The sequence below is a fragment of the Elephantulus edwardii genome, unplaced genomic scaffold (genome assembly GCF_000299155.1).
Source record: "Elephantulus edwardii isolate Elephantulus edwardi_28Jun2011 unplaced genomic scaffold, EleEdw1.0 scaffold00060, whole genome shotgun sequence".
Taxonomy (NCBI): Eukaryota; Metazoa; Chordata; class Mammalia; order Macroscelidea; family Macroscelididae; genus Elephantulus; species Elephantulus edwardii.
In genome coordinates this window covers 7053720-7065101 of record NW_006399810.1, presented here as the reverse complement: position 1 = coordinate 7065101, position 11382 = coordinate 7053720, and the positions used below count along the sequence as shown (strand labels likewise).

General features: G+C 37.1%; 1 protein-coding gene across 1 annotated transcript in view; it reads right to left on the bottom strand.

Moving 5' to 3' along the window:
* Nucleotides 1-11382, bottom strand: part of RBM33 (RNA binding motif protein 33) — a 212209-nt gene that overhangs the window by 176951 nt on the left and 23876 nt on the right. The window contains exon 2 of the mRNA XM_006887685.1: nucleotides 3573-3651. Within this exon, the coding sequence (XP_006887747.1) occupies nucleotides 3573-3651 (79 nt within the window). The remainder of the gene's footprint in view (nucleotides 1-3572; nucleotides 3652-11382) is intronic.

The following is an 11382-nucleotide window of genomic DNA, read 5'->3' as shown; positions in this document are numbered from 1 at the left end:
CAGAGAGTTGGACAATGACTAGGGAGGATAGAAGGAGAATTGATGCCTTTGAGCTGTGGTGCTGGAGAAGAGTATTGAATATACCATGGACCGCCAAGAAAACAGATTCATCCTGGAGAGGATTAAACCAGGCTACTCCTTGGAGGCAAGGATTCTGGGGCTTCATCTGACATACTGTGGACATGTTGTAAGGAGGGACAGGTCCTTGGAGAGGAACATCATGCTTGAGAGGGTCGAGGGACGGTGCAAGAGGACAAGACCCTCTATGAGGTAGACTGATTCAGGGACTGGGGTAATCAGGATGGGTGTGTCAGAGGCAGTGCGATTGGCACAGGATACAGCAGGGTTTAAAGCTGTTGTGCATAGGGTCGCTATGAGTCACAAGCGACTCGACGGCACATAACAACAACAACAATAATAAATTTTTAAAAAAGAAAATTGGCAAATAAATGAAGGAATAATAGGATGTTGCCCTTTGAATCATGCAAATATTTGCTGCTTGGTAGATCCTGACTCATGGGGACCCTTTCCATGCAGAGAAGAAATGTACCATAGGGTTCTCATAGTTGTGAGCTCCAGTCTATCTTCTGAAGCACCTCTGGGTGGGTTCAAAATGTTAACCTTTCAACTAGTGGCTTACTGTTTAACTATTTGCATCACCCAGGTACTCCATAGCATTACAAGAAGAAGCTAACCAGGCATCAGATAATCTTTCCTGATGAGATACACACCACTGAAGATTTCTTTTCTTTTTGTTGTGTATGCTATGTCAATCTCAATTCACAGCAACCTCACGTGACAGAGTAGACAGGATTTCCAGAGCCAAGGCAGTTTCATTCTGATGTACACAGGACTGCTTGCTATCAGTCAGCATCAAGTCACTGGGAATGAACAATCTATCAGAGGAGACCAGCAAGTTTCTCTTCAAGGCAGCCACTAAGCGGGCCTGAACCTTCAATCTTTCACAAACAGCCACCAACCCCTTCCAAATTCCAATCTATATCTGATCAATCTCTCAATCTATTAATTTAGAGAGAAAATACAAGGGATGGAAGAGCATGTGAAAAACACCTAAAAGGATGCAATCAATAAAGACAAAAATTCTACATGACAAACTACCTGTTAATTCAACAGTAAGTAGCAAGGATGAGGGGAGAATCTATAAATGAACAACATTTAAAAGACACAAAAATTAATCATAGTATGTATACAGATGTTATAGGGAACTCTGGTGGTCTAGTGGGAAGAAGCTGTGCTGCGATCCCAAAAGCATGCAGTTTGAAGCTGCTCCACAGAAGAAAGATGGACAACCCCCTCCCATTTGATTAACTGCCTCTGAAAACCTGCCAGAGGTTTAGCTATGGGTCAGTTCCAACTTGACGGTACACTACCACCACAACAAGATCTTATTTGGATCTCCACATAAAAAGTATCTATCCACACTGTGTATAGGTATACACAATAAACTCATATATCTAAACGTTAATTGTACATACAAAACAGAGAAACATGAAAGTAACAAGACCATTATCAATATTAAGGAACTGTTTTTCATATGTGGTAACGTTACCTCTATTGTGGTTTTCTTTGTAATCTTTTATTTCTTAGAGAAATATACTCCAAGGTATTTTTCGGACAGAATCAGGTCTGTGACTCAAGGATATTGCAGACTGTGTGTACTGACAGAACAAGACTGGCTACATCACTGACAATGAATGATATAGCATACTGAGATGATTATACTATTATATAATATTGTCTCTATTCTCCCATAAAAAGTTCAAAATTAATCAGTGATTCAATTCTAGGCAGAGTATATATCTAATGTAATTTTTTAAGTTCACAGAGTAACAACAACAAAAAAATTTAACAATAAAAAAAAAGAGTTCATAGAATATACAAAGATACAGAGTATTTTTGACCTCAGGGTAGAAGACAGACTTTTTAAAAAATAAAGAGAGAAATCACTTTACTTAACATCATATGCCTCTTAAAGTCAGATAGTAAGTACACAACACAGAGAGAGAGAATGAGTGTTCGTACATACATACAAACAAGTGTGCATGTATGTACACAAAAGTGTGCTTATGTATAAAAGTATACAAAAATGGAGATTAAAAGAATGACAAAATCAACTGATATGTATATAACTCCATATGTGGTCGTCGTGGTGCTGAAGAGTCAAAACTAACTCAAAGCTGACTCTCCAGCAGATTTTTAGAGGCAGTTAATAGCATAGGAGGATCTTTCTCCAGTGGAGCAGCTGGTGAATTTGAACTGTGTGCCTTTGGGATGGCACTGCAACTCCTTATCAATAAGCCAAGCCACCAGACTCCCTATAATTAATATATAATGTGTGTGTGTGGTGTATGTATTATATATTATTCTAGAACTTATTATTATCAAGTTGATACCAACTCACGGAAATCCTCCATAATGCTACCAAGGCTAGAAATCCTTAAGAGTAGAGACTATGTGCCTTACCCCCACAGAGCACTGGTGGATTCAAAATACTAATTTAAAAAAAAAAACAAACCCCCCAAAAAACCCCCAACATATACCACATTACCAGCACTCCTTCTATATTTTATATATAATTATAATTCATAAATTGTTGTTGTATACTATCAAGTCAGAACCAACCCATAGCTGATCCTCCAGTGGGTTTTTCAGAGGCAGTTAACGGTATGAGAGGAGATTGTCCATCCTTCTCCCATGGAGCAGCTGATGGGATTCAAACCGCATTCCTTCGGGATTGCAGCACAGCCTCTTGCCATTAGGCCAGCAGAGCTCCCATAATTAGTAAATACATATTTATATTATACAGTGTATATAAATATACATAAAGGGTATTATACATAAAAAGAATCATAGCATGAATATTATAAAAAGCAACTAAACTAATGAATCTGATGGAAGGACATTTGGAAGCTCTTTGTGCTTTTCTTACAATAATTCCTTAAATTTAAAAATTATTTCCAGGTTTGTGTGGGGAGAAGGGTGCAACAATGAATGAATGGAATTCCAAAATCTCTGTAGATGTTCATTGAAATGAAAAATAAACAATCTAAATTTAAAAAAAAATTATTTCCAGAAATGTTTTAATATGTTTAATATGCTAACTCTTAAAAGAATTTTCTTTAAAACATATGGAAATAAAAATTAGCATTACAGTGAGATATATGTAATATTATAGGTAATAAAATGGCAAAAACACAAGCCTTAACACAGTATTAACAAGGTTATGGCAATAAAAAAGGAATTTTCACACAACCATACAACTACTGGAATAATGTGACAGCAATACAATGTCAGGATGATCTCTATATAAAATTCCTAAATAAACTGAGACAAGAAAGTTCTTTGCTTTTGTCCCGTGTGCAATCCAAGCCTAAACTTGAAGCCAATTAAACAGCCTATTAGTGGAACAGCTCTATCTGCCCTTGCTTCTGCCCTTCAAACATAGACCTACTCATAAAAGATCATCATAAAGAGCTCTACACAGCCACAAAGGAGAAGGGGGGAAAGCTGCACAGATTACCATAACATAAAATCAAGAGCATTTTACTTACCTATCCCAGTCCTCATTTGCAGCTCTTCTTCTCCAGGACCGTTCTGCACCAGGTTTATCAAACTGATCAAAGTCATCATCTGTAAAAATGCCATTAAATTCATGTTTACAAAATGAAACCAGATATACATCACAAAAATGTTTACACTGACAAGATTCTTTTAACAGAATTGCTCTGACTTGTGACAGAGCAATTCAAAAGATGAACGTTCTACATACAACCATTACAAATGCTTTGCCCTGTCATTTAATAACTTTTGAAGTTTCTAAAAACTGACAAATTTAAAAGTATACAACCATTCAAACAAAATCAACTTACTAAATACTACTAGGCAAGAAAAGTTGGTAACAGGCATATAGTAAATAATGTAAACTATTTTAATAATGGTTTTAGAAAAACATAACTCATGTTTTTCAACTGCATGAAAGGAAGAAAATTAGCTGATTTTTAAAGTTAGATACGTTTATATTATTTTTTATAATCTTCACATTTTCCTACATTATAGAGCATAATAACTCTGCTTAGAAGAATACAGAATCTAAGCACTGTACACTTTATGAAAATAAGTCATATACATAACCACATTTTTACTACACCAAAGTAGTAAATATCCACATGCAAAACTAATCTGAATAATATGTTTCACTCAAAATATCATTTCAGTACATAATACTAAAAATCGAGATAATTTAACTTTTTTTATATTAAATCTCAGAAACCCAATGTGTGTTTTATACATACAACCATATTCCAGTTTGGTTTAGTTACATTTCAAATGACCAAGAGCCATTTAAAGAAAACTATCTGGAAGTCCAAATAGTTAGCAAGGTGTATAGAGTAGATGTAGAGATTAAGCACGGAGCCACTTAAGACTCAGTTCTTTTTCTGCATATTGGAGACAATATCTACTTAAGGAGTATGCGGGCATTATTAAATGTGACACTAGATTTAAAGCAGAGAGACTGACATGGGTGAAACACCATGTACGGCTATTTTTTATTATCAGAAAAACCAAGGAACTGAAAAACTTTTCATCTTAGGCATACATACAAGGAAAGATGCTTGCAAACTGGAAAAGTACCTATTCTCAGAGACATTAAGCACAAAAGAGTCAGGTAATATAAACACCTATAAAGTCTCTAAAATTTGTCCAGCCTTAACTTCCTACTGGAAGTTAACGAAAAAAGTCTTAAGAAGGTAATAAAAACATGTGTTATCATATTGTACCAGACCAACAAGGGCTTTAAACATCAAAACTATGAAATCTATAAAAAACTAATTGCCCTCAAAGTCTCTTAAGACAAGCTGAGTCCTTTGTGGATATACTCCCAATGAAACTGGTGAAAACTAAAAATCAAATCAACAACAAAGTCTCAAGTTTAAAAACTCTAGAAATAGGCCTAAGAGCACAGAAAATAATGAATTTGGAGAAAGGAGGCAATAAAATTTGGTGCCATTAAAAGTCTGTGCTATTTGAATAAAGACATGATCCCACCTTCCCTTGTCCCAGACAGATGGAGAGAAACTCACGAACATATTACATGCCGTTGAGTTGCTGGCAACTCATAGAAATCCTACTATGTACAATAGCTCTGAAGCCTGCCCTGTCCTGAGCCAATCTCACTGGCACTGATACACCCTCACTGCCTCAATTACTTATCAATCTTCTCTCCTGAACTGTCCCTCTACCCTTCTGAACATGACGTCTTTCTCCAAGGACCAGTCCCTCCTGGCTACGTTCCAAAGTATGTGATATGGAACTTCAAAATCCTAGCCTCGAAGGAGAAACTTGGTTTCACCCTCTCCAAGACCAATTCTTTTCTTGGCGGTCCATAGTATGTTCACGACTCTTCTCTAGCACCATAACTCGAAGGCATCAATAATTCTCTGTCATTCTTAGTCAATGTCCAGCTCTCTGAGGCATAACAAATAATAATTGCAAAAAACATGGCCTGGATCAGACTGACATCGCTGCATCTCAGTATTCCCAGGGCAGATTTTCCTGATTGCTGGGACCAAGAGTATTGATGTAGAACTAAGTTAGTTCTAACTGTTAACAACCTCAGTCTCTTCTCCTCCCATCATGAACACAGGGATCTCCAATAGGCTGTCAAGAGGAAGGTCTATCTTACCAGAATGGTAAGTACCTTCTGCATTTCTTCTCATCCTGCCTCCAGCTATCATTTAAGATGAAGTCCTAATTGAGTGAGACCAAGGAGTAAGAACATCCTTTTTCAGCAGAGACTGGGGCCCTGAATGGCCTACCTAGTTCATGGAGTGAGTGGCCCACAATCAACAGAGGCTGCATTCAAAGACAAGTCTTTTTCCCTGCCCACAGCAGCAGAGCTGTAGCTCAGAGATCATGCCCAGAGAAAAGGCAAATCTTGGGAGTGCTCCAAATCTCTTCCCCCCCCCCAAAAAAATATTTCCTTTGAAATAGAAGATAGACAAGTTGAAGACTATGGGTGTTCAGAAAGAATCCAGAGGTTTGGTCAAAGGCAACTGAGGGAAGGCTGTTAAGACTCTTTGGAGATATAGGGTAAATGACAGACAAAACAGCCAACAGAACTGAGGGAGAGAATGAAACAAAATGTAAACTAATTATTGTATGCTAGGAAAAGTTCCTTGTCTCATCCTTGGACAAGAACACATCTCAAGGCACTAATCGTTTCAGAGAAATACAAATATTATCCAATTAATCTATGAGTACTTTTCACCTCAACACACTGGAAAAAAGGACAGTCACCTACTCAAGTTACCAGATGGCAGAAAATAATTATTACAAATAGAGAACAGAAAAACAATAAAGAAAGGGAAAAAAAAAGAAAAACAATAAAGAGTAATCAATAGCATTAGAAGCTGGTTCTTTGGGGGTTTCTTAATAATAATTGTTTTTCTTTTTAATTCTGATTTTAATGAATGTTTACAGAAAAGTTGGATTTTCATTTACTCATTGTTGTACATTTTCATTCCCCTCACCCCCAGTTCACTTTTAACAAAGAGCAGTGATCCATAGGAAATCAAAAGACAAAAGGATGAGCTTCTGTTGTTGCTGTTGTTATATAGTAGAACAAGTTCAGAACAGATTTACAGCTGACTCTCAATTGTTTTCAAAAGCATTTATCACAAAGCTTATTGTTACAATGTAATGAATGATTATATCAAAGCTATAGGTTTAAAGAAACTTTAAAAAGCTATAATTTCAGAAGTCAGATCATATAGAAGGTAGAAAGATAGAATGATTAACAAAAACAGTAACAGAGAAAGCAGGAAGAGTGAGGTTACATTGCAGGCACTGTGATGTCACAAAACAAAATGTTAAATGTTTGAATATAAAACTAATTTGTTTTATAAGCGCTCACTCAAACCACAATTTTTAAAACAATGAATCACAATTTGTATTATTTAGACTCTTAAATAAAGTGGACTCTTACATAAGACTGAATAATTACTGGAGCAAAGTATTTTAGAAATTAATAATAAAACTTTTATGCAACTTGAAATTTTTACATAATACAAAAATACTTAAATAAATGTGCTACTATTCCTTTTCACTTGTCCTTTTTGCCCAGACTCAAAAGTTTAACAATATAATCTGATGGCCACGTCGAGGGAAATAAACCAAATACAAGTAGAGGAGTGCAAAATGGGAAAACCCTACAATAAAAGGACTTGGCAAAAACTGGTAAAATTACACATGTATTTATCTTAAAAACAAATAATCAAACCTTGAGAAATCTAAAAGCAGTTATAAATAGAAAATAATACATACAATGGTTAATCTTTGTATAATAATCATCACTCCATAAAGGTTATGAATATATGTGCAAATATATTTACTTAGTATCATATTACATTAATATGTAACAAAACTGGAACAAAAATGAATACACTAATTTGTGGTAGTATGTGATTTTGCAGAGCAAAACAGAGTATCACACTGAGATAAAATATAAAGAAGACTTATCTAGAAAAAATATAATACACTATTTTTTGGGGGGATATTTGGTTTTATTTATTTTTTTAATCGAAATTTTATTTTAAGTTTATAAAGAACTTGGATTTCCATTCATTCATTGTTGCACATTTTCTTCCCTGGCCCCCTTCCCCCATTTAGTTTTTTCTTTAGAAAAAAGTTCTTTCATTGTTATACAGTCCCTTTCACCAACCAATTTACTATGGAGCTCTTATTCTGGACTCTTCTCACATCGATAATACCTAAGCATGTATTCCTTTTATACAGTTCTCTCCCGTCTTGATCCCCTCTTTTCTTTAGTTTCCTCCCAACGCCCCTGTCAGTACTGTTTTATAACAGTGGCATTATACAGTATTTGTCTTTTTGTGACTGAGATATTGCACTCAGCATAATGTCCTCCAGGGTCACCCATTCTGTATAATATTTCACGAGTTCTGTTTTTCAGTGCTGCATAATGTTCCATTGTGTGCATATACCACAGCTTCTCTATCCATTCGTTTGTTGATGGACACCTGGGTTGTTTCCAACTCTTTGCTACTGTGAACAAAACAGCAATAAACATGGGTGTGCATATATATGCTTGGATGCCAGTTATATTCACAGTAGTGGAATTGCTGGGTCAAATGATATATTTCCAGCTTTTTGAGGAAGTGCCATACTGCCTTCCATAGTGGTTGCACTATTTTATACTCCCATCAACAGTGAATAAGGGTTCCAGTTTCTCCATAACCTCTCCAGCATTTATCGTTTGCTGTAATATACTATTTTTAAACAAACAAATCTAATTCAAATGTAAGGTTCAGTGGACTGTCATTCTTCAGTGTAAATCTTATCAAATATTCCTCCCCAGGGAGCTCTGGTGGCCTAGTGGCAAGAAGCTATACTGCAATCCCAGAGATATGCGGTTGGAATCCACAAGATGCTCTGCTGGAGAAGGAGGGGCAATCTCCTCCTGTACCAGTCAGATCTGATTTGACAGTATACACGCAAAAAAATAATAAAATTTTTTTAAAATAATTATTCCTCCCAGCAAAAAGATGACTAAAAAGCAGATGAGAAGAACCAACATATTGCATACTGCTATTTCATACAGAGGTACAACACTTTCAAGAATCTCTGGTCATAAAGGTACAGCAATAAAATGAATGAAGGATTACTTAGGACACCAGCTGCCAGAGCTCTTGTTTTTCCCTTAAGATGATCATGTGTGCCTATATGTGCTGAAAGGGAAATGTGATAAGCACAGCAAAGACCAAACAGGAAGGAAGGGAGGGAGGAAGGAAGGGAAAAACTGAATGTAAAGGTCCCTCAACTGGATATTAACACTAGTGTATAGGTGAAGTGGGAACCACTTTTTCTGGACTAGAAAGCAGTACCTCTTGACACCAGGGGGGGAAAAATATTTTTTAAAGCAATGAAGTTAGATGCCCTGGTGGCATCTAAGTGTTAGGCTATTAATTGAAAGGTTAGTGGTTGGAATCCAATAGCTGCTCCAAGGGAGAAAGATAAGGCCATCTCTTCCAAATTAGGATTTATAACGTCCTAAACCTGACAGCTCTCTGTGAGTTAAGAGCTGGCTGGAAGGCAGTGGGGATGGTTTCTGGTACACAGCAACAAATGGAAGTGGAAAATAACTAGGACTCACAAGCAGTAATTTGTGTCTGAGCAGACATAAAGAAAAGATCACACTTAATGAAGCAGAAAGCAAAAAAATTAACGCATACATAAAGCCCAATATAAAATATGAAAGAATGAGGACTCAAATTCCTCAAGAAGCAAGCTAAGACAAGAAACATACAATCAAATTACAAAACAGGCAAAGAATATGATGAGTAAGTGCCTCACAGAGACATTGATGGTCAGCAAGCACATGAAGAAATGTTCAAAATCATTAGCTATTGTTACTGTTAAGTGCCAACCAGTCGAGTAAATTCATAGCAACCCTATGAACAACAGATCTGGACTCTGTCCTATCCTCACAATCTCTGACACACATGATGCCAATGCTGCAGTCACTGTGTCAACTAACTGATCTCATGGGGGGGGGGGGTGTCTTCCTCTCGTTCACTGACCCGGCACCTTTCCAACCATGATGTCCAGGAAGAAGTAGCTCAATCTAGCAAAAAGAGCAATCTTCAGTAAGACAATTAGCAAACATATGTTGACAATGGTAGGAAGAAACTGGAACTTTCATAAAACTGCTGCTGAGGGTATTAAAAAAATGTAAACACTATGGAAAAACAGTTTGGTGGTATTTCCTTAAAGAGTTAAAAAAAAAAGTATAATTTGATGCTGTAATCCCAATAACAGATGTTGTTGCTGTTATGTGCCATCAAGTCGCCTGCGACTCATAGCAACTCTGCTCTATCCTGTGACAATCTCACTGTCTCTGACACACCTACCCCAATTACCCTAGTCACTGAATCAATCCACCTCAAAGAGGGTCTTCCTCTCCTGTGCTGTCCCTCCACCTTCCCAAGCATGACATCCCTCTTCAAGGATTGGTCCCTCCTTACAACATGTCCAAAATATGTCAGAAAAAGCTTCAGGATCCTTGCCTCCAAGGAGCAGCATGGTTTAACTCTCTCTAGGACAAGCCTGTTCATTTTCTTAGCAGTCCATGGTATTCAATACTCTTCTCCAACACCACAGCTCAAAGACATCAATTCTCCTTCTGTCATCCCTAGTCGTTGTCCGGCTCTCTGACGCATAGCAAGTCTGATTGCAAAGACCATGGTCTGTATCAGGTGCACCTTAAGTCTCCAGTGTGTGACATCACTGCTCCTCACTACTTTGGAAAGTTCCCTAACAGCAGACTTTCCCATCGCAATACATTTTTTTAATTTCCTGGCTCCTGGTGCCAAGAGTTTTGACTGTGGAGCCAAACAAACTAAAGCTGTGAACAATCTCAATCTCTTCACCATCTATCATGATGATGTCATCTGGCCCAGTGGTGAGACTATTTGTTTTCTTAATATTGATCCTCAATCCATATTGAAGTCTACAGTCCTTGACCTTCTGCAACAAGCACTCCAGGTCCTCCTCAGTTTCAACAAGCAGGGTTGTGTCATCTGCATAACATAGACTGTTGATGAATCTTCCTCCAATCCTGATGCCACACTTCTCCTCATACAGCCCAGCCTCCCAGATAATCTGTTCTGCATACAGATTGAAAAGGTATGGAGATAGGACACAACCCTGGCATATACTCTTCCCAATTGAAAAACATGCAGTGTTTCCTTGCTCTGTTCTGACAACTGCCTCCTGATCCAAGTATAGGTTTCACATTAACACGATCAAGTGTTCTGGGATTCCCATTCTTCTCAGAGTTAGTCACAGTTTGTTATGATACACACAAATACCTTTGCAAAGTCAATGAAAAACTGAAAGACATTTATCTAGTACTCCCTGCTTTCAGCTACGATCCATCTAACATTGGTACAATATTCCTAGTACCACAACCCCTTCTAAACCCAGCCTACACTTCCGGCAGTTCTCTGTTGATATGCTGTTCCAGTCATTTTTGGATAATCTTCAGTACATATGCACAGTGGAACTATCCTACTTCAAGATTTCAGGACTCATCTTTTGAAAACAGAAATGCCAGGCCTGTTCTTGGAGGCATGTCTGTGTAGTTTGAAACACTAACCTTTCAGTCTGATAGTAGAGAGCTTTTAACTTTGTTCCACTAATTCAGAATATTAGCATATTCTACATGAGACTACTTTTTTGAGGGAAATAAAGCATAAGAGTTCTTTCTAAAGGTTTGCTTTTACAAACAATGCTACAGTAAGTATGAATGTGTGTATACTAGTTATATCACAGCTCTTATTT